This window comes from Callithrix jacchus, chromosome 5, assembly GCF_049354715.1.
Source record: "Callithrix jacchus isolate 240 chromosome 5, calJac240_pri, whole genome shotgun sequence".
In the NCBI taxonomy this organism is placed as follows: domain Eukaryota; kingdom Metazoa; phylum Chordata; class Mammalia; order Primates; family Cebidae; genus Callithrix; species Callithrix jacchus.
The window spans coordinates 150,362,878-150,389,735 of NC_133506.1; the positions used below are offsets into that span (position 1 = coordinate 150,362,878).

The 26,858-nt window shown below is 37.4% G+C and overlaps 1 protein-coding gene across 2 annotated transcripts; it reads right to left on the bottom strand.

The window, feature by feature from the left end:
• Positions 1-274: 274 nt before the first annotated feature.
• Positions 275-25,569, bottom strand: HSPH1 (heat shock protein family H (Hsp110) member 1). Of its 2 annotated transcripts, none has more exons than XM_078375247.1 (18): positions 25,521-25,569; positions 22,400-22,457; positions 19,652-19,792; positions 18,744-18,866; positions 16,946-17,045; positions 15,389-15,522; positions 14,731-14,975; positions 13,750-13,978; positions 12,195-12,301; positions 11,809-11,942; positions 9,485-9,693; positions 7,737-7,868; positions 5,100-5,237; positions 3,822-3,947; positions 2,638-2,745; positions 2,423-2,542; positions 2,059-2,220; positions 275-1,171 (listed from the first exon to the last, which is right to left on the bottom strand). In XM_078375247.1, the coding sequence occupies exons 4-18, from the start codon at positions 18,861-18,863 to the stop codon at positions 965-967; spliced, it is 2,271 nt and encodes a 756-aa protein (XP_078231373.1). In that variant the 5' UTR covers positions 18,864-18,866; positions 19,652-19,792; positions 22,400-22,457; positions 25,521-25,569; the 3' UTR covers positions 275-964. The 2 variants fall into 2 exon arrangements, with proteins under 2 accessions (XP_078231373.1, XP_002748998.1); XM_002748952.6 differs by lacking the exon at positions 25,521-25,569 and adding an exon at positions 25,017-25,443.
• Between the last annotated feature and the right edge of the window lie 1,289 nt (positions 25,570-26,858).

Here is a 26,858-nt window from a genome sequence, read left to right on the forward strand (position 1 = left end):
TGTAACTCCATCATTAGGGGAAAAGGCTCCAAGGATATATAACAAAGTGTTAACAATGTTTTTTTCTGGGTGGAGGCATTTTAAGTTATATTCACTTTACAGTATTTTCTAAATGTGTTAATGTGATAAATATGCTACTTTTCTGTCAGGAGAAAACCATTTTCACCTAGAAAAGAGATGAGCAGCAAAAAAACTGGATCTTGACACTAACTTCATTTCTGCTAGAATAATTGTCTCCCCATCCCATGTTTAAAATTAGTGACAAAATCAACAGTTTAGAAATGACACAAGATGAACTTTATTTTAAAGCTCATAAAAGTCTTCACAATCAGTTACAACAGGATCAACATTTCTTCCATTCCACTTTCACATGACAATATACTGTATAGTGAGAGATAAATTTTAAACGTTTTGTTCTGCATGCTTCTAACACATCTGACTAGCTTTTGTTTTACTCACTGAATTAATATCAAAGCAAAAAGTCATTTTCTATTGGACAGAAATGATTTTAGAAAGCCCTTATGAAGTCAGACTTAGCCTTGTTTAGAAACATCCACACCCACACACATGCTGAATGGAGAGCAAAATGCAAGAAAACTACCTTGGCAGGAACAAATGCTTAAAAGATTTTAATCACAGCCCTCTTGAACAAGCAGTACGGTTTGTTTTTTTCTCCAAAAGACGAAAGTCAGTTTTATCCTCAGTGATGCAAATGGTTAAGACTGCACAGAAAGCTTAGTATGAATTCACAATTCCACAGGAATCTGAAAGTTACCAAGGCAATTTTCCCTTTTAGGATCATAAAGACTACAGACTTAAGCTTTTTTCCTTTTTCCATATAATACACAAAATTTCTAAACATCCTTAAAAAAGAAAATATAAATAGTTTCAGTATGTTATGTAGAGTCACATACTACGGCAAAAATATTTTATTAATGGAAGGAATAAGCCAATTTAATGTTATCTAGTCCAAGTCCATATTAACAGAATTTTTCTCATTAGGGTAACATTCACCATTCTGATGTGGAGGTTCAGCACCAAAGTTATTTTTGTCTTCTAAATCTTCTTCCTTTTTATCAATATTTGGGCCATTTGGAGTTCTTTCCAGTTTGGGTGATTCAATTTTTGGTTTGGGTTGTGTTACAACAGGTTCACACGTGTTGTTCAATTCCTAAAGAAAACAAAACTAGTTATCAGATTAACTCACATCCATCCAGTTCATTTTCAACTGCTTCTCCACATGTCCGAACCACTATTTTTCTACCAACTCCAATTATACATCAAAAAATTACGTTTTCTCATTACATTTGCCAAAAACCATAGCTTACAGTCTGACCAAAAGAGAGTATTAATATTCTTCCATGGAAGGACTCCCCATGTACTTACACATGTTACTTCCCTTAATCCTCATAGCAGTATTTAAGGAAAGGAATTCTAATCCCCATTTCATGGAAGAAAATGGTTCAGAGAGGTTAAGTACCTTCCAGTCAGGAAACTAGTGAGGACAGAGCTAGAATTCAAGTTTATAGCTTGAAACTGATAGTGCTTAAAAGGGTCACTTTTCCTTGACCTTCACTGTGTTCGAATATTATTCCAGAAAAGCACTTTTCCCAGTTTCCTTCCAGCCTCACACACAAGACCTAGAATGTCCTAATCCCTTTTGCCCTACTGTTTCCTGACAGCCCTGAACACTTTCTGATAGATGACACAGGCATGTTTATTGTTGGTCTCTCTCCCATTACAAGGTGAGTTCCATAAGGGCAGAGACTACACTTTGCACGCTTAATTGTTTAACCCTGAGAACAAGGACTGGCACATGACAGGAGCTCAACAAATATATTTGTTGATAGAAATGAATAAATGGAGAAGTGGACACGTAACAAACTTACGAGGTCTTCTATATTTTGTGATAAAATAATAGACTAAGAAAAGCTGGTCTCAGTCAGGATGAGGTCAAAGATTTATAGGAAAAATGGCTACGTTAAAGGTCTAAGTGATTGCAACTTGAGTCTGTAAGAGAACCCAGCAGTAAACAAACATGAGACAGTTAACACTCACCTTAATTTTTGTTTTAATTTCCTGAGCACGTACAACTGGATCCTGATCGAGACTCTTTTTAGCCTGAGCGTTCATGACATTATTCATCCATTCCATCACTTCGTTAACAGACTTCTCAACTTTCTTCATTTCAGACTCATCAATATGGTTATACTTCTCATCCTGAACAGAAAAAACAGTCATTCTATGGAATTTACTGAATAACATCTCATTTGACCCAACTTTCCAGAAGGCTCCAATGTATCTCTAACCTCAAATAACAAAATTTCAAACTTTAAGATTATTCATAATGATTCCCAGCTTAAATGTTAGCTTATTAAAATCTAGGTTAACTTCTTCCCTATGTACAAAAAGACTGACTCACCTTATTTCTGAAGTCAGCTGCTATCTTGGCATAGTGCTGCAGCCTCTGTCCTAGTTCTTCAAACATTTTTGGCCGTTCTTCAGCTTCCTGAAACCGAACTTTAACTGGAGTGCCAATTTTCTAAAATAAAATGTAATAAATTAATAGTTGTAATTTTATTTTAAAGTCTATAGTTTAAAACACAAACCACCTTTCAGGGGGAGAAAAGGGCCTACCATTAATTCTTCCAACTTGTCAACATATGCTTGTTTAGCTTGGTCCTCTCCTTCTTCATACAGCCAGTCTTCAGTTTCTGTGAGGAGTCTCAAAAAATTCTGATGATCCTTAACATAAAATATGACAATATCAGTGGCACTCATACTTCAGAATTTTTCAAAACAAAACAAAGAGGCATTCTCAGAGGCGTTCGCACACTAGGTAGCTAATCTTATCCAGGAAGGCACTCTGATCTGGCTTCTCTGCCTTGTTATACAGACACTGAAAATGGCTCTCATTGACTTACAGTACTGTATCTTAGAAGCCCAATCTGTAGAATGAAATGTGGCTTATAGAGGAGCAATTATCTTCCTACTCTCCAAAACAACCGGGTCTTATTAGGTTTTTGTTCACTTATGCAACTATCAAATACTGAGGGGAAGCTATACAAGTTGACAATCACTGAACACATAAAAAAGTCATTCCGAACCAGTTCATGTAAGAACTTCTACTCCAGCCCTGGGAGGTCCTGCCTGGTTCGGTCATCTCCACTTTTGAGTCCCCACCATAAGAAACTTAGAGAATATCAGGGCAGAGCTAAGAACTAAAGTACATTACAACGTAGCCCAGAGTCCTCAGAACTACGAATAAAATAGACTTGAAATTTCACTTTAAATGACCCTCAACTAAACTGGCTAGATTTATACCTAGCCAGTTTCTTTTTTCCCAGTCCTATCTTTCACAGTTGTGCATCTGGGATTTACTCAGAGCCATACTAAGTGGGAGTCAAGAAAAGGGATAAGGGAAATAACGGGGCTCAGTAAGCTCTGGAATGACTGAACACATCTTATGAGATGAAACAATGACAGAAAAGCTACCAAGGCAGTGGCATCACTGCATTTGAGGTCTTTAAAATCAAAGATTTTTCTCTTATTTATCCGAGACCCTATGACAGTAATGACATAGACTCTACATCAATATTCGATAGGTTCTCTCTTCTTGATGGTAAAAAGTGTTTTGGGGGTAGGCTAGTGCAAAATAAAACTGCTCATCACTAACAAGCCCTTTCTCTATGACTTTGTCTTCTGTTTCCAAAAAGTTCAAATTATGTAACTGAGTAAAAGGCTTAAGCCTCAACTGTCAATTTATATATTAAACACTTTATATGAGACTACTGAAACAAAAATAGAGCTTTAAGACATACCTGCTCACATATAAATTTTTCATATGGTCCACACAGCTTGTCTCTGAATTCATACACATATTCCTCAACTGCATTTTTAGCATCATTCCTTTCTTTTTCCAATTTATCTTGCATTATCATCTTACCCTGTCAGGAAACAGGAAAGGTTAATTCTGGTCTTCTGGTTAACTCAAACTAAATTTTAAATATGTAGACCCTGGGATTTAAAAAAAAAAAAATCATACAAAACAAATTTTAGTGTTAACACAGCTCCAATTGCTATCTCATCAAACTCTTCCTACAAACCCAACAGACATTTCCATTTCTAAATACACAGGCTGATGTCTGATTTTTTTTAACATTGTAACTGATTACACAGATTTCATATTTAATGCTAAGTTAAAAAAAAAACCTATTGCTTAAATGTAATTTTGTCTACTTGTATATAAATGGTTATCTTATAATCAGATTAATACTGGCCAATGCGTAACAGTCACACCAGTTTTTAAAATTAAAGATGTAAATAAATGGACTATAGTTTGTTGTTAAATAAACTCCTAAATACTATAGTTTGTTGTTAAATAAACTCCTAAATACAATGTTCCCACCTCAGTGTGGAAAAATCAAGTTATCAATTATTTCACATGATTCTAGAATTTCAGACTACTAAAAAGCCACAATGTATTTTAATAGAAATATTTAGTGTGGCCTGAAATTCCAACTGTACTGTGCTGTGTTACCATATACCACCATCCATTTGTTTCACAAGAACTCATTTTGTATCAAACAGAATCATTTATCACATAGATCTAATATGAATAAAAAATGCAACAGAACTTGTTAAAAAAAATTAAACTGCAAAATTCGTTAGTTTTGGCTTCATTCTATCCCTAAAACTACATAAAACTTGGGATGAGAAAGAATTGTGACCATTTATCTACTAGAAATATGGGTAACACAACCAAGCAACTAAGCACATTTAAAAAAAAATTTTTTTAAGAGTCTCACTCTGTTGCCAGGCTGGAGTGCAGTGGCGAGATCTCAGCTCACTGCAACCTCTGCTTCCTGGGTTCAAGTGATTCTCCTGGCTCAGCCTCCTGAGTAGCTAAGACTACAGGGACACACCATCACACCCAGCAAATTTTTGTATTTTTAGTAAAGACAGGGTTTCACCATGTTGGCCAGGATGGTCTACATCTCCTGACCTCATGATCCACCCACGTTGGCTCCCAAAGTGCTGGGATTACAGGTGTGAGCCACTGCACCCAGCCTCAAACTAAAAATATTTAAAGTACTTACCTCTGTCTCAATATACATGTTAAGAAGGTCTTTCCCTAACTGCCAGACCAAGTTGGCTTCAATAGGCAGCTCAACATTCACCACCTTTATTTTGGGCTTTTTAGCTTCTGGAGGCTGGTCAACTTTTTTTTCATTTGCCTTGGGAAGGGGAATAAAAAAAAGGAAAAATTTTTAAACAACCCTTGGGGGAAAGAAAAACTCCTCATACTTACTGATGACTTGGGCAAAAATAAAATCTCTAAAAATCATAAAGTTGGAAGGGTCTATAGGATCACCTAATTTCACTACTTTAAATCAGGGCTGCTATTAAACTTAAATTTGCCATACCGTCCCCTTCAGGAATTTATCAGGATATTTTTCTCTTCTTATATTGAACAATCTCTCCTGCTAAAGCTTTTCTTCACAAGTCTTTACTTTCTAACCCCTTTAAACATTCTTGTAAATCCCACGAGCCAAAAAATGCAAATTATTGAATTATTCTGATCTTTATAGACTCTAGAACCTGCCACCTAAAGATAAACTTTGAGCAATGCAAAACAGGTTAGGATCAAGTCAATTCCTGTATTATTACAGGCTCTATATGCCAGTATGCCTGCTTTAATTACAACTGGCACTGCGCTGATTAGTGCCTTTTAAAATCTCCTTATTGAACCTGGAGTTTTCATATATATAGATATACATACATACATAAAAACATACATACACATATGAACACACACATTATTACTATCCACCTTTGAATTGTATAAGCAACACTGCAAGGTAAAAAGAGGTAAGAGTCTTACAGTACCAGAGGGACAGATGTGATACATGCTGAGCATTTATGTAGGTTTTTCTAAAATATGTAAATACAGGGCTAAAGAAGTATCTCCTGTGGCCTTTAATTTTCCATACTTTGCTATGCATTTCCATTTCTGCAGGTTTCTACTAATACAAATGACAAAGAACACAACTGAGCAGACTCAGTTGTATGACAGATCAGATGACAACCACAGTGTCTAACATGTATCCTGATGGATAGGATGGTAAGATGGGAAGAGACTAGCCCATGAAGTGCAATAATCATGGCTTTTAGGAGTTACAAAGGATGTAAACATCTTAGGCACTTTATCAAAGAAACTGGGTCTAGAAAGTTCAATGACTTGCCTAAAATAAAAGAGATGGAACTAGATCCCATGCTTCAGACTGATCTCAGTTTTCCTTAGAAATCACCTATAAGCTGTATCACTATGGATGAACTAGGCAGTCAGCCTGCAGTCCTCCCCATGTCGTTTTCTTTCTAGTGCACACAACCCTTCAATACAGTTTGCAGGCTCTGAGGGCATGAGCCACAGGAAAGAAAAATAAATCCATTGAAATATACACCTAAGATGACACTGAAGTGCAACAGATATTGGGAAACAAATGGATAACAGCACATGTATGGAAGTTAAATCAAGACAAGACAGCCTGACAGTACCCAATTAAACCAACTATTGACAAAACCAGCATCACAAAATGACATGTCAACATGGAATGGATGAGGAACCCTCTCCAAAGGGGTGGTAACAATGCTCCAAATGGCTTGAGACTAGTGGTCCTACCTACCACTCAGGAGCATGAGATCCTACCCAATGTCATGTTCTAGACAGGTACTGAGACTATCAGCAAGGGCAGTTAATAGTCACCCCAAGTCAAGGGGTTGCTGCTGAAACTAAGCCTCGATTTTTCCAAATAATCACCATCATCCTACAACATTAACAGCAGAAAACAGAAAGCAGCTTCCAGAAATCAGAGTCAGGTCCTATAGCTCACACTGGGAGCCCCCGAGGATCAATGAGGAGACAGGAAAATTAAAAACTGGTAAGTTTTACATAGTGTAAAAACCTATTCTGACCCCAATGAAAGATTCTATAATTTGCCTGAGGGTAAAAAAACTCTACCCTCTGAATGTAAGAGAAACCAAACAACCAAGAGAAGGCTAATTATTTATATGCAACTGGTACAGAAAATAAAGTTCTACAAAACATACAGTGATACACAGTTAACAACATTAATTTTTCAGTATCCATCTGACCACAAATCTTAAAGGTTTGGTAACAAGCTGTCATTTTTCAAGGGACACAATATCACTATTTAAGTTAGCTTCCAATACCTCCTGTAGAAGCAGTATAAAAGAATAATTACCTTGAAATGTAATCTGGTTATTACCAGACCACCACAATTAATTTACTTAAATTTGACTGATGACTTGAGAAACACGTTTACTAGACTCCTATATAGCCCATGTATTTATCATCTGATTAGCTCAAGTAAAAACTAATCATGTAGCCCTGGGAAATATCAATTTCTGCCTTTGGTATGAGAAGATACCTTTGCTCACTGAAAGAAAACAAACAGTATACATTAGCCTCGTGTTACTTCAGGTGGCAGTTCATCAAGAGAAGCTTTTAGGTTTAAATCAGGACATTCAATTCCCTTAACTGTGCTTGAATACCTCTGATTTTAGTTGAAAAATACACAGAAAATCAACAGAAAAAAAATCCTACACAGTATGAAATCACTTGGTGCTTGCTCTTGAAACTGCAATTTAATGATATCATTAATGATTACATGTTGCAACATTGTCTAATGGAATGAACTAGAAGAGTCACTCACTTTGTCAGCATCTGGGATTTTGTTTTCTTCTGAGGTAAGTTCAGGTGAAGGGGGAGACTGTGAGGTTTGCTGAGCATCAGTTTGTACCTGGGGCTGTGTTCCAGCTTCACTGTTGTCTTGCTGGACATTTTTCTGAAATGAAAGCCCAGGCACAAAGGATGTAGAAAGCAGGTGTACTTGTATAAATTTTTAAAGTTATAGGGCACCAAAGACAGTACACTCAATTTCTGAAATCTTAACAGGTGGGGAGTAAAGGTACTGGATAAAAACAAAATGAACACAAAGTACTTGAAAACTTCTGTAGAAATTCTAAACCTGTAAAAAATTCTTTGATGACAGCAGTTAATATCATTAAATAACACAAGTAAAAGCATTTAACTGACATGATGACAATCAAGAACTCTCCCTTAAGAAGCTCATCTAAGCTTGTACAGATATTCACTCTCTAAGGCACTGGAAATGGTTTACTGCAGGCTCCTTCCTAGAAACAAGCCTCTAAAACCTATTTTACAAGCAGCCATCATGGATCTCAACAAATCTCCATTTCAATTTACTGAACAGTTACATAAAATGGCCAATTATCAGTTATTCAGGGATTCATCACCTCAGCTTATAGATACCCAAGACTCACTCTGTCCCCACGATAGTCTGTGATCCAGCTATTTATACCTTAAAAGATCTCAGGATAAAGAATAAATGCTACATATTAACAATCCTAATTAAAAATGTGGTAAAGAAAAAGAAGAAAAATGAACCCTGAGAGTTTCCTAATTTTCTTCTTTAGCAGCCCTCAATCCCTAACAAATTAGTGCTTGCTTATCTCTCCGATCTTTGGGAGAAGCCCGAAATATTCTCCGTTAACTACTTTCCGCCCACACCCAACTCTCTCATATTTTTCTTTCAAGTCTTCAAGATTCTAAGATAGACACTGAAGTGTTCAGAAGCAAGGCATTCCTGATATCCAAAAGGCACTAAGTTTGAGAAAGTATATGGCACTCATCAATTAACACATTACTTTAGAGTTTTTCTAGATGAGAGAACAAACTAAGGTTCAAACTGTTTATGTTCCTTAAATGTTCTAGAAAGGTAACAGTGATAACTAGATACACACTTCTTCACATCTTAGCTGCAACACCACAATGCCCGCCTCTTAAGCTATGTCTATACCCCAGAAATAAACTAATTATCGTAGTACTTGAGCTTCCTAAAATTCTTCTGTTGACCACACACGACTAGCACTCATGCTAATGATGAACAACTCTTACTATACTCTACACAGAACTTCTCTTCCTTCCTCCCCCAATACAGAAAACCATGTAAAAATAAAAACAAGTTCTGAAATACCAAAGCCAATTTTGCCATACAATTTAAAAAACTTTAATATTTGGTAGCTATTTCAAACAGTTTTTTAGCAGTCTATTTTTTAAGTTTCTTAAACGTCAGTCAACATTTGACTTCTCAAATGTGGTCTATGTCTTCAAAACACCAAAAACAATCCCAACTCAATGAAACATCAACTACTCTGGCATATACAAGTTACTTCAAATTCAGTTACACAGAATTTAATCACAATTCACCAAATTTCAAGCTGTATATTACAATTAACTGGCAAGTGCTATTACCTAAAATTCTGATCAAAATTATTTATGAAGAAAAACATTCATTTTAACCCTTCCCTACCTAGCGTCTCCTATAGCTTAGAACTAAGTCAACTCTATTCAAACACAAAGATTTATCCACAAACTTACATCAGTATCTGGATTTTCTGGCGGTCTCTGATTCATACAGTCCATGTCAGCTTCTGCAGAAGACATTTCATTTTCCTCAGTTGGGACTTTCTCTACCATAGATGCCGTAGAGACGGTGAAAATGCCATGGGTGTTGACTCTCACTTTGACTTTTACTCTAGATTTTTCCCCATCCTTCTGTGCAGCAACATTCTGAACTACAAACCGACCTAGAACAACCAAAACCACACAATTTTAGAATTAAGTCTAAATCTCTGTAGAGGCCAGGCAGGGTGGTTCATGCCTCTAATCCCAGCACTCTGGGAGGAAGTGGTGGATCACTTGAGCCCAAGAGTTTGAGACCAGCCTGGGCAAGATAATGAGACCCTGTCTCTACAAAAAAAAAGTCGAATGCAGTGGCACTCACCTGTAGTCCTAGCTACTCAGGAGGCTGAGGCGGGAGGACACTTTGAGCCCAAGAGTTCAAGGGGAACTGAGCTATAATCACTGTACTTAAGCCTCATAACAAAGTGAGACCCCTTCTCTTAATAAATCAGTAAAAATCTATCAGTGTAAAGGAGACAGATAAGGAAAATAAAAAGGCTAAAAAAAAAAAAAAAACTTGAGAACTACTGCTGTTGTAAAATCTTCTACCCAATCTTTACCAAATTAAAGTCCTCTAAAATATAACTATAATCTCTTAAAATATATATACTTGAGATTAACCTTAGTATGCCGTAAAAACTTCCAAAGGTAAGGGCACTCTCAGCACTGTCTTATTTAACACTAGGCAAACGCTGCATGTAAGATACTGATAATAAGCAGTCCTTGCCTCCTCCTACCCTACTAGTTACTCCAGATGGGTGAGCACAAACTAGACATGAAAAACTGTTTGCAAGCATAAGGCAGATGATAGCAAGCACATGCTGAATTTTCATCCTATCATCTTTTAAAGAATACCATTCTCTTGGTTAAATAATCAAAACATTTAGCTGTTTTAAATAAGGGAGGTGAGCCAAAATCTGTACGAAAGCCTGAAATTATAATGTGCAATACAGTGGGGTTCTAGAACATTACTAATGGTTCAAAGTGCAGACTTTAATCCAGACTGTCTGGGCTTGAATCCTGGCTGTGTGAGCTATTATAAAAGTTACCTAAACTTTGTATACTTCTGAGAATTAAATACTACAGAACCAAGTGCTAGGTGTTAAGCTTATAGCCACCAGTAAGTACTGCTATTCCAGAGATCACTAAGCCAAAAATGAGTATTTTGAACGTGTTATGTGCAAAGCTCCAAATGGGATTTAACTGCCTTTTATTTAACGTGCTGTCTACATGAACACACGCAGCTACAGATTTAATTACAATGTCACAAAGATCAGAGAATACACCGTGATTAACTGTCAAATCAGTAGTTCAGGAAATAATTGCCAAAAGATCCATCCATCTAAAGAAACAGCATTTACTCTGGAAAGTGGCATGTAAAATGGCTCAAGTATGTGCAACGTTTTCAGTTTCAGCCAAACATGAAAAATTAGATGCCATGCTAAAGAGCTGGGATTTTATCTTCCAAAAAATAAGGAATTAATGCACAGATTCCAATTTAGCAAAATCTTACCAAGTCTACTCAAATTGTTTTCCTGACAATAAATTCATGAAAACTGTTTTAGAAACAATACACCACAAGTCCAGGTCAGAACATTTTAGCCTTTAAAGTAGTAAGAAAGAAAACACAACTTATCAGGTTGGACTCCTTCAAACAATTTCTTTATGAATAGGTGTGAGGCAAGGGTGAGTCCCGAAAAGACCTAGCAATATTAGCAAATTCCACCTGTGGTCTGGGAAAGAGTTACTTTGGGTAAAAGTAAATGGACAGTGCCAAATGTCCCCCCACAATATGTACCAAAAAAGACCTATCTTTACAACAGGTAACACAAAGGTACATTTGAGAAATAGTTTCACAATGGTCGCTGGCTCAGGTTTTAAATCAGAAGTAACAGACTGCAAATAACACTTAACCTAGAGGAAAAGTGAATATTAAAAGCAGGGGTCATCCTTTACATACAGACTGTATCAGAACAGGGAAAATACTAAAGTGTTCCTAAATATATGTCAATATACACTTGCAAGTAACAGCAGAACTACTAAATTGTTCTGTCTCTAGGCCAGTTGACTCCTCAATAAAATTAAGATATTGCTCCATCACCATTATTCTAAATCGAAAATGTCTCCACACAGAATTATGTTCCCCTCAACACTGTTAAGAAAACTTTTAATGTGCGTATGATGAATGAGAAGCTAAGTCTTTAACTAAAAGAGTAAAATACACAAAATGAATTGCTTACCTATTTTTGCTTCTGGATATGGAACTCCTTGGGGATCAGAATAGAAAGCTTCTAGCTCAAAAGGCCCCCTTCTCAGGAAGGTGAGAACTTTGGAGAAAGGAGCAGCGTGGTTTCGACTAAACACTTCATGAACACTAGAGAGAAAAGAGAAAGGCATTCAGCAGATGAAGTACTTAAATATGCTTACTGCCTACACAAACAGAAAAGAGACCTTCTAAAACCTTGATCAATTCTATCTCATCATGTACAATATGAAAATGAGATAAATATTTTGGTAGATTTGGTTGTTGAAAGCTTCCAGGTAATTAATGACTCTACTATAGAAGTCATTTGTTAATTTTTCTTCTTTAGAGTAGAGTATCGGAATGTTATTTTCTGCTACATACCCTTCAGTATCCTCTGAGTCGTGGTTCCAGACCAGAGATATTGGAAAAGGAACTGCATCTGTGACGGAAAATTCTCTAACTTTAAATGCCGGGGAAAGAATTGCACACTTAAAAAAAAAAAAAAATCATGAGCACATGAACATTTCCCAGTCATCTTTTAATATAAGACTCAATTCTAATGGACGGTGAGGGTTTAAAACACTCAAATTCAAAAATAAGTTTACAGTATATTTCATCTAACCAAATAATTTATTTTTACCATCTAAATACTATGCCAATTACTAGGTACAGAGACAAATAATGTTTCTTAGGATAACGACAATTAATCAGTAACCGGCTTCATAAGCACTTAGGAAGAGCCTGGTCTTTCTAGAAATTTGTTTTAGAAACTGCCTTGCTAATAGCAATTTCAAGCTGTATCATTTTTTAATATGTACACATACATCCATGAACAGTTCTGTCTACACTGCTTTCCAAATCTCTTAAGAAACCCCCAAAAGGGCAAAACTCATGTTCATATTTTCAAGTAATTTTGTAAATGAAGAAAGCAATAATAAATTCCAATTTGGGAAAGGCAGCACCCAACAGATAGGTGTACAATTGTCTATTTAGATAGGACAAATAAAAATAACTAAATAGAGGATTAAGCTGAATAGACCAAAAAAGTCAGTTCATCATTTACTATAGGATCCTTCAAAATTAGCTGTACTTCCAAAGAACCTACAAACTTTCATCATTTGAAGGAATCAGAGTCAATTAAGGAGGCATATTCCATTATGAAGAAAAAAGCAAAAACAAAAACCCCATAGAAAAGGATGCATAATACAATGGATTATCATTAATAACTAGTTATCTACATATTTTTTCTTTTTTAAGTATTAAAAAGGCAGTCTAAATACCTTTGTTTACAGAATCCTGTTTTATATTTTAAAAACTGCTAACTAGATCACTTAAAACTTAAATGTTAACTTGGAAATTCAGTTAAAACTATTTAGATTTTTCTTACCATAATATCCTAAATATAAACTAATATTTTCTTTTTTACCAATTAACTTGCAGATTTGGTGTTTTTCGCCAAACTAACTTCACGCTTTTGGGCTGCCTTTTTATTTGATAAGCAGATTAAAAATCAATTTGGGGATAAGAGAGGGTTATCTATTTTATAAAACCATTTGTTCATATTCTCAACACTCTGCAAACTTGCCCAAATCAATTCCTTATTAGGTTACCATTCTAATCCTGTGTGCTTCGTAAGTAACTACTGCCACCACCACGTAGCTAATTAGTGTTTCAGCCATGTCTTCTGTGATATTCTCTGAATCATGCCTGTTTTTTGATTCCCAGCTTGAGAAACACCAGCTCAGTAGTTCTTTAATTAAAATTTACTGCATCTTTTGGATTTGAGTAGCCTGATCTCCCTACAGCCTTACGGGTTTGTTTCAAAGGTCCTTCAGCTATCTAGACACAGGTCTCTGTTTATTATCCCACCATGATGACATACAATGGAAACTGTTTAAGGGCTGTACACCAAGTGAAAGCAGAGTTGAGAAAGTACCTGTAATGCACACCCTCTGGCTACTGCTTCATCTGCATTGAGTGTTGTACTAATATCTTTCCCAAAGAATTTGGCAATTCTTTCTTTCACAGCTGGAATTCGTGTAGCGCCTCCAACAATCTCAACTGCACTCACATCTTCTACTTTAAGATGAGTTTGTTCCATCAATGAATAAAGGGGCACTTCTATCTTTTGAAGAAGTTCAGCACAGAGTTCTTCAAATTGTGACCTTAAGCAAATAAAAACTTGTTAGAAAAGTTAAGACCAATATCCTGTCCTACTTTTGACAACCCAGTGAACTTCATCATTTTCCCTCAGACACCCTGGATCCCACATGGGCCAAGTTCAGATGTATTGTAGTTTATAACTCCTTTGTTTTTGATAAATATACAAAACAGCTGCAGAAAGAAGATGAGGAAGACAACCAGGTCTACTGGTATTACTCAAATAAATCATTTTATATCTTTATGATTGCCATTTTACCTTTTAAAAATTTGTCCCCCAGAGAAGGGTCTTGCTCTCTGAGTGCAGTGGTACAATCATAGCTCACTGGAGCCCCAAACTCCTGTACTGAAGGGATCTTCCCGCCTCAGCCTCCTGAGAAGTTGGGACGCACCACCATGCCCAGCCCTTCTAAATGTTTTGATCTGATTCTCATTACTTCCAGTGGGTATTTCCAGTCCCTGCACGGTATCTTTGTGAAAGTAGTATTGAATTACTAGCCCAGAAATACTAAAAAGTGAAAATACCAAGAAGACTTGAGGGTACTTAGACCCATGAGAGTACTTAAGTACTTAGCAAAGGTATTTTTAAAAGCCCTCTTCACACAAGTGCCCCTAGAGTTAATGGTGATAAACAACAGTATCTGCAGCCACAGGCATTTAACACACAATTCTGAAATGTAGGCCAAGACTTACAACACCCACTAGAACTGACACCTGGGGCTACAGCTTCAAAACAAGTTCCATCTTCAAGACGCACCTGTTCATTTTTCCAGAAACATCTTTGTCATTCATAAAGCATTCGATATTCAGTGGCAGGTCTGTGCTGTTAGAGCTCATTAGCTTTTTCAGTTTTTCACACTCCTGATACAGACGAAGGAGTGCTCGTATTTTGGATTTTGCATCCAGCTTGTACTTAGTTTTAAATTCTGCACAAAAATGTTCCACTAACTTTTCATCAAAGTTTTTTCCTCCTAAGAAAGGATCAAAAGCTGTTCCCAGTACCTAAATTGGTTGAAACAACAAATAGTCTGGTTATTTTCAATCATATTTATAACTAAAATCTTAAGTATTACTACTCAAACAATTAAAGACTAAGAGACTCAAGACTGTATTTAAATTATATGTGAAATCCAAATCAGTTAGGAATAAATCTCTAAGATATTTTTGACTTTTAAATGACTATATAGAAGATAAGTGTAAAAAGCCTTTTCTTTCCTAAACAAGAACACTTAAGAGTATGCTAAGACAATTACATCATCTTTATGGAGAGCAACCTTAGCAACCAGTTCTTGTTAACATCTTTAGCTAAAATAAAACTCTTCATCACCAAGAAAAAGCATAGTAAAGAGGCTCAGCAGGTTCAAGTCACAATACTTAATGTGTTTTGAACACTGACTTCCAATGTATCACTTTACCTTTAATTTTCCCTTATTAAAAGCACAGGCAGATACTTGCAAAGCTGAATGTCCCATATCAACAAAAACCACTATCCGAGGTTTCTCTTCCAGGCTTGGGAGATCCTGCTTATAAATTCCGTAATTCAAAGCAACTACAAAAAATAACAATGTTTCAAATGTTTCAATTCTTCGGTTCACATTTTCTCAGGAATTTCACTGTTACATAAAATTACACATGGAGGAAGCTTGACTATTAACTTGAAACAATTAAAGGTGAACACATTACATTCCTTTTATACCTGACTTCATACTAATTTTCTTGGAACTATTACTCTTTCTGATTTCAGAAAAATGCTCTATCGTTTTTTTTAACACATGGAGATTTGCTAGACAAAATATATATGGAGTGAATACAATGAAACATAACCATGTATCACAAACAGTATCAGACTCATTATTCAATATATACATTTTAACCACAACCCACTAGTACACTGCTTATCCAAAACAATTAAGAATTTCATATACAACTACAGCAACTGCAGTTCCTACCAAGCTTTTTTAGATCCAAGGTAAATAACTGATCTACCTTAAAGAGTTTGTGTTAATTTTTTTCTGAACTTTAAACAACGATATTTCAAAACACGTATACCTAAGAATGCATTTCTACCAATATTTAAGTTTTCCAAAAACCTAATAGAAATATGTGAGGAAAACTTTTCAGCATAAAAACTCACTTTTTTCCTTAACTTTTTGTTCATCTGTAATCATAATAAACTAATAAAAGCTCATGGAGGAGATGCTGTACTCACCACTGTATAACCATAATACCTAGCACATAATATATTCAAATAGTACAGGCTTAAATAGCATTTGATAAATGATCAACTATCTACAGTTCAGTAAATAGATTTAAATTTTTCTTTTGTTTTTTTTTGAGGTAAGTTTCACTGTTGTTACCCAGACTGGAGTGCAATAGCACGATCTTGGCTCACCGCAACCTCTGCTTTCTGGGTTCAAGCAATTCTCCTACCTCAGCCTCCCGAGTAGTTGGGACTACAGGCGCACACCACCATGCCCAACTAATTTTTGTATTTTTAGTAGAGACAGGGTTTCACCTTGTTGACCAGGATGGTCTCCATCTCTCGACCTCGTGATCCACCCGCCTCGGCCTCACAAAGTGCTGGGATTACAGGCTTGAGCCACCAGATTTAAAAATTTTTTAACTAAACCAATTACTTGTAAACCAAGGTGGTTTTGAAGCCCAGAATTTTAAGATTTTGGAAAAATTTGTTTTCTAACCATAAATGCAACGTAAGGAAACAAAGTAAATTCAACCAACATATCCAAAGGATTAAAAAACATGAAAGAATTCTCTAACGAAAGCAGATTCCTAAGTTTGATAAAGTACCAATTTCTCACTAAACATAAGCATTTTAAGGGTAGATTTTTGTTTTCAAATCTGACCTGACTTTTTAATAGGCTGTGTTTCTGTATCTATATGAAAGCAACAGCACTGAGAGTAACTTTAGTTTTGATAGTCTATTCACTTCTACACAAATGCTTTTTCCTTACCAGCTGTCATGTCATTCATAAGTCTTAAACAGTTTAGGCCAACAATCTGTGCGGCATCCAATACAGATCGCCTCTCAGCATCTGTAAAGAAGGAGGGGACCTACAAACAACAACACCAAAATCTGAATTATACTTAGAAATATACTAAGCATATTTCTAAAATATACTTAGAAATTCCTCACAAACCACTTACAAATTCACAATAGTCCAGCTAAGTAGTTGCCTCGCCAAGTCACAAAACACAAATAGGGCTTTAGTTTCCTGCAAGCTCCTTAACTTTCAAAAATAGTAACTACTTTTGAAAATATTGTCCCAAAATTACAGGATCAAAAGCTTAATTATAACCAAGTTTAAGCTGAAATAAAAATTAAAAAGGAGTTTCATAAGACATATTGAAAGTTATCTAAATCTAACAGAAAACTTGAAATTAAAGCAGACGAAATCTGCTTCCAAACTAGTCGTAAGCTTCTACTGGCATTAGGAAATTATAATGCTAAGTCAACATTTAATGTTTAATATAATTAAACTGTAGGTAAGAACTATAGGAACTTAAAGAGCTATTCTAATGTATGCTACCACCTTTCAGTTCTGCTATTCACCGAGGTACTCTTTAATTCAGTCAACCTGTTAAGATTACAAAATCACTTTCCGGAAAAGCCTTTGATTTTCCTAAGAGTAAAGACAGCTCAAGGGCTGAAGTTTCTTACAGCATTGACTTGTGCTATTCTAGTTGTAATTCTTCTTGACTGCCTTCTAGTGCAGCATTTCAGGATACTATTCAGGAAAAAAAGTATCTAACAACACATTCATAGAATCATTTTAAATGCAAATACCTAAAAGTTTAGTACAGTGATTTTTCAAATTTGTCCAAAATATTTGTAGATGCTTCAGACAGAGACATAGGCAAGAGCAAAGGTGGATCTCTGCTCACCTTTCAAATCAGAATACCCCTTCCATCAGTTTCTCAGCTCATCAAGGGGAAAAAATTGTGGCCCAAAAAAAACAGAAAAAGGAAGGGAGAGAGAGGGGAGGGAGAAACCACTGACCTATAATTCTTCAATTTTCCCAGAGATTAAAACCATTCCCATTTTGCAAGGGCAACAGGAAAAATGTTAGCCCTTCTGCCTCATTCATTCATATACTTATTCATTCATAAAGGCTTCTTTCTGACTGGTCTTGGCTGGCCGCATTGCTCATACTATAGAGCAAAGACCATGCTATATATTTAAGTCCAAAAGCATACCCCACAGTATATCAAGAAGTGACCCAAGACATCTGGGCAAGCAGTTTACCTTTTTGGTGTCCAAATAAAAGATTACTTTTGTCCATTTCTAGTATCCCCTGACAGTCTAACTAGTAATTGTCCAATGAAGGTAACAGTCTTGCTACTGCTCAAAATTTAGGTTTCATCACTACCGGTAGGCTACGTTTTAAAATTCCTAGTGCACTGGTTCTCAGCTGAGAGTAGAATTCTTTAACCTGTGAAAAGCTCCTGTGTTAAATATACAAGCCTGATAGTGCAGCAACTAAATGCATTAGAATACTTACAAACACAACCAGTCAAACTGTGTTTTCAAAAAGACTCACAATAGATTTTGATTTCTAGTCAAGAACCTTTCCAGCTTCTGGCTAAAAATATCATTCAAATCTACTCTGAAATGCTCTGGAACACACATTAATACAGTCCAGTAGAATATGATCTCTAGCAAAAGAACAGCTTTCCCACACTTGATACTTAAAAGTAATACAAAGAGTGCAAAATGAAATAAAACACACTGCCTTGCTGAACTATACTTACTGAAATAACACAATCTGTTACTGGTTTCTTGAGGTTGTTTTCAGCAGTTTCTTTCAGCTTAGTCAATAACATGGCTGTGATCTGCTCCACACTAAATAGATGTTCTTCATCCATGTACATTACCTGTATTGAAGGAAAAAATGTTTTAAATGTTGTAGTACTTCAAGCTACATGCCAATATTTAATTTCCAAATATTAGCACACATTTTCTTCCACAAAATCTTTATTGTTATAGTCATTTTGTGAAGAGGAAGAAAAGAAGAAAAAAGGGAAGGGGAAAGAGCGAAGGGGAAGAGAAAGGAAAAGAGAAAAAAAGAAAAAGGAAGAAAGAATTTCTACCTAAAGGTGAGGGGAGGGGAAGAAAGCTAGGGCAGATATGCCCCACCCAAAGTCTTAGTCAAAACATTACAGAAGGTAGTAAATTTCCACTCTAATTGAAGAGATGAATCACTGGGATAAATATTATTGTGTGTTGATCACAAGACAGGAATACCTCTGCAAGTTTAAAAAAAGATTCCTGGTTTTATTACACTACTGCTCTCCAATCAACTGCAACTGGGCTACCTCAGAACACACTTTTGTTTGACACATGAACACAATGTCGGTTTTTTTCAACATCAAATAAACCTCAATTTTACAACTGCCAAAAAGTCAGAACACACACAAATTAAGCTATAGTATATACACTACCATTTGAATAATTTTCAAAGACAATTTAGCATGTATCTACTATACTTTAAAAGGAGCTGAATGAGAAAAGGACAAAAAGACCCCCTTATGTAATTAAGAAATTTGAGTAAAAACTCAAGTAAGTTAGTGTTTTTAAGTAATAAGTTGATATTTTTCTCTATAGATGGATGAAGGGGTCATCTCCTATGAAGGAATCTAAGGTTGCTCAATTATATTACCTTTATTCCAACTCCACCATTTTTCAATTGAACCAAATCGTAACTTAAGTTTTCCTTCTCCTTTTGAATGAAGGGGTCATTGAATGCTCGGCCATGAAATCTTTTGAAGTTAGACACCGTATTGTTTGCATGAGTGATTTGCTGCAAAAGAAGTTTGAGATTTTAAATTTTTTCTCTCAGTACTTTTAGTAATTTTATTTAGTCACTTTACAACTCAAACCAACCCTATGAGTGCACATAACTTTCCCTGAGGCCCATCGATTTCACTAAATTTCCTATCTACGAACAGATTTTACTTACACTTCCTTCTTCTCCTATAGAAAATGCCAGAAGGTAAGCAGCAAGAGGGAACAAGAGGCAACAGTGTGACTACAGACCTTAAAGCAGATTTCAAAATCTGCAAGATAAACTCAAAGACAGTAAAACTATCGCTAAAGCTCTAAACAAACTCGAGTTTTATCACTTTGTTTGACTCTTTTTTTCCCTGCTAAACTTGTGAAGTTTTATACCCAATGAATGAATAGATCTACAAGCACTATAATCAAATTATAATTTTTTTAAAAAGTTAATTTTTATAGTCTAATAAATAGCTAAGTGGCCAGGAGAAACATTCTGTGCCAGAAAATACATGGATCAGCACTGTTCCTAGCAATAGCAGGAAATGCTAGTTATCCACACCACAAGGTAGAAGACAGAAGAGTAATTCAAGAAGTTTCTACATGACCTAATGTTTTCACCTGCATGTGCGTATTTTGATGACTTGAGAGCCACAAATTTTAAAAACAAGGCACTGAACTGCTATCTTACACAACTGGTTCAGATGCTTGTTAAACTGTTTTAAGAAATGGTGTTTTTATAATCCATCATTTTGGTCAAATATTTTAAGCAAACTCTAGATTGAAAAGTCCCACTTCAGCGTACATTTCACTCAAAGGTACCTCATTTGAAACAAGAAATAATGATAAGTATGAAAACTAAGACTTCTGAAATTGTTACTTAAAAACACCCAAACAGTTTACTATTTACTTCTTCTCTGATCTAGTTCTTTGAATAAAGGGAAGAATACAGTTAGCTTCTCAGTACTAGTTTTCAAACAATATGGAATTCAAGCAAGTTTAGGTCTTAAAATTCCTAATGTTTCTAAAACTGAAAGAAGTATGTCTAGCTGTCTACAGGGCAAATGTGAGTCTCAACAGCTTCTCCTCACATAACCACAAAGATGCAAGAGAATTTTAGGTCTAGGTTATCAATATCCTCACTGGTCACATTTAGAGGATTGTTCCAACTAAAGGCCCACTCCCCTTTTGAACATATCATTTTGAGTGTGCCTATTTCTCCTTCTTTCATCTTTCACCCTTTCTTGTTATCTCTGTCTTCCAAGGAAATAAAGTTAAATCCAAGCTACATATTCAAAGTATTAGAAAACATACAAGAATTTTCTAATGAAAGCAGATCCATACGTTTGATAAAGTAACAATTTTTTATTAAACATAAGCATTTTAAGAGATAGATTTTTGTTTTCAAATCTGAACAGACTTTTAAATAGGTCAGTACTAAATACATTCCATAATATATAATACAGTATTAAAATATATTCCAAAATTTTCTTTCTTAGCAATACTATTTTCTGTATTTAGAAAAATGTTTTCTACTTCAAAGAGCCTCTCAAAGAGCATTTCATTTTTTTTTTTTTACTGTTTTTCTCCCCACCTCCAAGGGGTTTGTCTAGATCAGTGCTGTTCAATAGAATTATATGTAAGCCATAAATGGGAGCTGCCTCCATAAAATTTTCTAGCAGCCACATTAAAAACTAGTGAAATAAAATTAATTTCAATTAACTTAGGACAATATATTTTTAAAAACTATCACTTCAATAAGTAGTCAATACAAAAAAAATTGATGAGATACCATACTTTTCAATTTGATTTTAAAAAGTAAAAAAACTCACGTGTATTTTATACTTCACATTTTGGTTCAGGTGAGCACCTTTCAAATGCTCAATACATTACATGTTTACCATATTTTTTAAACAGCACAGTTCTGGACAAAAATTTCAGTAACCTGAAAACGCTTTTAAACACATAACTTCTTAGAAGTTCCTTCTATAAAAGGAATCTTTAACTCTTAAACGAGTATCATGAGAAATTTCACAAGAACTTATGTCTTGTTTATAATTTCTAAAAATTAGATAAATGAAGAACAGGAAAAAGTTACTAAAAGTTAAGGTTGGCAGGCCAGGCGTGGTGGCTCACACCTGTAATCCTAGCACTTTGGGAGGCCAAGGCGGGTGGATCACTTGAGGTCAGGAGTTTGAGACCAGCCTGATCAACGTGGTGAAACTCCATCTCTACTAAAAATACAAAAATTAGCCAGGCATAGTAGCATGCGCCTGTAATTCCAGCTACTGGGGAGGCTGAGGCAGGAGAATCCCTTGAACCCAGGAGGCAGGGGTTGCAGTGAGCTGAGATGACACCCCTGTACTCCAGGCCTGGGCAACGGAGAGACTCTGTCTCCCAAAAAAAATTAAGGCTGACAGATTAGAAAGTCAAAGTCAATGTTAATAAAACAAAAGAAAGGGAAGAGAAAGGAAAGAATATCATCTGAAGGTTCATAAAGAATACTTGAATTATATTTTTAAAACTCAAAAATACATAAGCTTAGGCACACTTCACACTCTTGTATGCCTTGAGATTTTCCTTTTAAGATGTGCCCCTTAAAAAGTGATCAGAATTCTTTTAAAGAACATACCTGATTTTTGGCTGCAACTCCAATTGTTCTATTTTTTGATCCAAATGATATGACTGACCTAGAAAAAAAATGTATTTCAAAAATGTTAAAAAGCATAAATGCCGACATCTTAAACTGATGAGAGAGAAATTCTAATATAAATGTCCTACCCATGCGGGGCGAGGTACGGAACAAGCATAGCACAATTTTAATGTCTATAGCTTTCATCAGATACTCAAAAGTGGGCTTCCACTTAACTGCTGCTCTGATAATCCAACCTAGGTGGCACTTCTACCACCCTAAAAAGGTCTGTTCATGGCTCAGGAATCCATCAGGTCCCCAGTTATTACAAACCGAACATTAACTTTGAAAATGTTTTAAATACTTAAAGGGGATTATTAACTTGACCCTACACTCATGACTAACAAAAAATAGGATGTGACTCTACCTTTCAGTCACCAACTCTGAACAAATCTTAATGTCATTGTCATAGCGACTTTTGCTCTGATACACGACCTGCTTCTTTAGGAATCAAAAGTTTTTATGCAAATCCAAGCAAGTAAATCCAAGTTAAACCTCTGAAGTTTAAAGAGCACAAAGAGGTTCCCACCTGGGAGATTCTGCAAGAAAAAAATGATGCAGAACAAGTACCACAGCGGAACAGAATATAAACGTTAAGGGAAAGGAGTGACTAATCAATTACACCAAATCTGCTTTGAAGAGATGGAAAGTGACTTGTAACTGTGAGACAACCTTCTCAGCCACCATGGAAACGGAACCGCACAGTAACAGCAGAGACAAGCTCAAGTCATGTGAGGAGAAGGTAAGTGAATTAGGTTTTGGATTTGAGGAGTTACCTAATTCTAGATTACTAATCCAAATCTAATTTAATTTTGGGTGAGTTACTCCTACCTGCTTAGGTAGAAGTAATGGTAAATGAGATGAGCAAAACGGGAAAATACTGAGGGCATTAAGTAGTAAAGTTTAAATTTTCCGTAATAGAAACATCCTTGAACTACATTAACTGAGCAAATGTTAAATAAAATAGCATCCTAAAGCCAGAGAAGTGTCCAAGCAGAAGGTAGACAAGAAACCGTCCAAAATCAGAGCACCATTCAAAGCTCAGAATATCTATACACCTGTAGAATGATCTACTCATTTTCCTAGGGAGAATCAAATTAATTGCACTGAAGAGCAATCAGTAGCTGAGGCAACAGTCGACCACATAGTGAAACAAACATATTAAGGGGAACTCCAATACTGCCCTCAGTTCACATTTTTCAGGGCCATACCTGTTGTCTAGTTTCACACAGTACTCACTGTATCTACATAACACAATTTTTTTCCCTACTCTCCTCTGAAGAGTTATTTCATTGGATCAACCAGAAAAAAAGTGTAAATTGCACCTAGGCATGAAAGACTGAAATACTATTTTCTTTCTAAACTTCAATTACAAAACCCTTAACCAAAAAACAGATCTGCAGAGGCAGACGCACAGGTTGCTCAGAACTGTCTTCCTAACGTTATTAACACTGCCAAGTATTTGCCTCAGATTTTCCACTCAATTTTCATAAACGTTCATCAGCACCCAAACAATTGTATTGCCCCAGTCATTCTGCCTTTGGGTTCCATGTTTTCATTTTACACTTTTCATCCTGGGCTTGGGACATTTGGAAAAAATTAATAGGCACAGCAATTTCCTTGAGATGGAAGCATGTTTTCATCAATGCACGTGCAGATATGTTTGTATATATCCTTCTCTGAAAATATCACCTAACAAAAGTTGCTTTTTAAAACGTTCCCCTTCGCCCAACCCATGCTGCTATAGAATATTTAGTTCAGTGACGACATCCATTCTCTTAGAGCGTTCTAGCACAAAAGTATGCAATTTTTATCCTCTTTTACGTAAACTGTTCAAAATTAATTGTAAAAATACGCTTTACAATTCCTCATGAATGGCAAAGAGCAAAAGAAGGACGTTTACATCTTTCGACAATGATCCTGGGCACTAAGGACAACGATGTTGGCAACCAAAAGACTGGGTAAAAAGAGGTGGGCTAATCTTTCCGTGGTTGCTAACAACAGTCGGCCTGCTCAGTGGACAAGCAGCGACACAAGCTCTGGAAGCTTCCAGTTCATTTCGAGATTCACAATGCGGAAGAAAAAGCCCGGCAGCCCGGCTCTTCCGTGTGCAAAGATATGCGCGGAGGGAGGAGGACAGGCTGGGGGCGGCTGAGCCAGCTCAAAGAGGCCGGGTAGGGATACGGGGGCGGCCGCGGAAGGCGCAGGCTGCAGCCTGCCAAGAAAAGGGAGCCAAGTCGCGGGCTTTGGCGCAGCCCGACCCCCAGTAGGAAGTCCGCACAAAGTGACGACCCTAGAGTCTCGACTCTGGGACTCCTCTCGCCCCCGTGATTCCCTGACACAATCCCTTCTCCAATTCGTGGCGGCAAGCCCCCATCCCTCCTCTTGGGCAAGGTCCTGCCTCGGCGGGTCGCTGGTCCCTAGTTCCACGGAAGGGTGCGCCGCTGCCAAACGCCTTCGTTTACCGCGGTGCTCCGTAGCCAGTCTGAGAGCTTGGGGTCCCCACGCTAAGGGCCCAGAACCGCCCCCCAACCACCCTCGCAGACTTCCCACTTACGGGGTACACCGGTCGCTGAACTCGTTGGCGATGGTCTCGATGCCCCCCGCCCGGGCCACCGCGATGTAGCAGCTCTGAGAGCCCACGTCCAATCCCACCACCGACATGGCCGGCTCGCAGTTCGCCTCCGCTTCGGGTCCGGGTCTGCGTTCTCCTGCTTCCTGCCTGGTTCGCCTGCTGCTGTTTCCTGCCCTGGCAGCGTTAGGCTCCGGCCCGCGGGGTCTGGCCGCTCCTCTGACACTGGGAAGGGCACACGGACAGCCGGCCTGTCAGGCGCCTCCGACTCCCCAGGGAACAGCGGCGGATGGCTGACGAGAAACCCCGGGACAAAGCGTCGCTCAGCTTCCGCGGGTCGCTCTGCACCTTGGGCTGCCTGCCTCACTTGGCCGCGATTCGCACACCAGCGCCGGCGCTGAACTACCGACCCAAAAGGGGAGGTCCCAGTTCCTCAGCCTTATGTATCGCACTGATCAGAACTTTCCAGAATCTGCGGCATTTACTCACCGGCGCCTCCACCGGCCCCTCCACGTGCCACTTCCGCTTCCTTCTTCTCGAGCCTTCTCGAAAGATTCTACCCAATGGGCCGCCGGTCCCCCGAGAATGGCCACCGTTGCTATGGCAGCGACAGGGCCGCTCCCATGCTATTGGCTCAAGCCTGTCTCCGCCCACACCCGCCCTAGCCGAAGGCTTTTTGCGGCCCTAATAAAACAAGCAACGAAGAATGCCTCAAAAACTTGGAAAAGTCACAATTTGCTATCAGGAGGTGGTATCCGACCCTTAACTCTAAAGGGAAGCTGAGCGCGCGGAGAGGGACCCCATTTCTGCAAAGACCTCAGACCCCAGGATGGTGGGGAGGCCAGCCAGCTGTCCGGAGAGCATGTTGGGAATCGTAGTCCAGCCGGGAGAAGTGTGCGCCTTGCATACTGGGATGTGTAGTTCTAGCCGCAGTGGTTGCCGGGACCCAGCTTTGTCTTCTGGGACTCGCGGGAGAGGCTGGGCTGGGTTCTGTCTGGCGCTCTTTTGCGGGTTCCCAGGCAATAAGCATCATTTTGTTCCTTTGTTTTTGTATTCACTTCTATTATTGTCTGGATTACCCCGACAACTGGTGCGTTACGACTTAGGAGAAGGAACATAAGCTTAAACCGCTTATAATAAAAGCATAGGGGTTAAGTGTTGTTATATTCATCAGCCAGCAGGATGATCTTTTGTGGAGTAAAATGTCAGGGTTTTTGTTTTTTAAGAAAGCGATTTTTAGTTGTGACGTCATTTGGCAGGCTGTCCACGGTATCACTTTCTGCTTAATCTTAATACGTCTGATTTAAGCCGACGCTGTTCTACCCTGCCACTCCCAGCCATAAATTGGTACTGTGTGTAAGTTTTGCCACTTATTTTATCTGAAGCAGCATTTGTTTCTTTCCCTTAAAAGCGATGTCCCGGTTAACTTTTGTTCAGTAAAAAGAGTAAGAAAAGGTGGGAACTGTGCTGCTGATATTATCAGGCCTTTTATACCCTTTTTTGTCTTTTTAAGTTTGATTGCTGATCTCTGAGTTTACCTTATGTCAGGCTCGTGGAAGTATAAGCAGAGTTCAAATATGTTATTGGATTCGCGTGTAATTGAATAAAGAGTTGTAATATAAAGTTAGAAAAATCTAGCTCATAAAGAGTATGAGAATTCCTCCTTGTCCGTCAAGACAAGCAGACTAAGTCAGAGGCAACGCCAAAAGCCCAGGTTTATGTTACATGTAAGTTGTGCTTTTTTTCCTGCCACTTAAGTGGTTTACTTAACATGCTTCAGTTAACTCACCTTTAAAATGGTAGTGATAATAGTTATCAGAGGGTTGC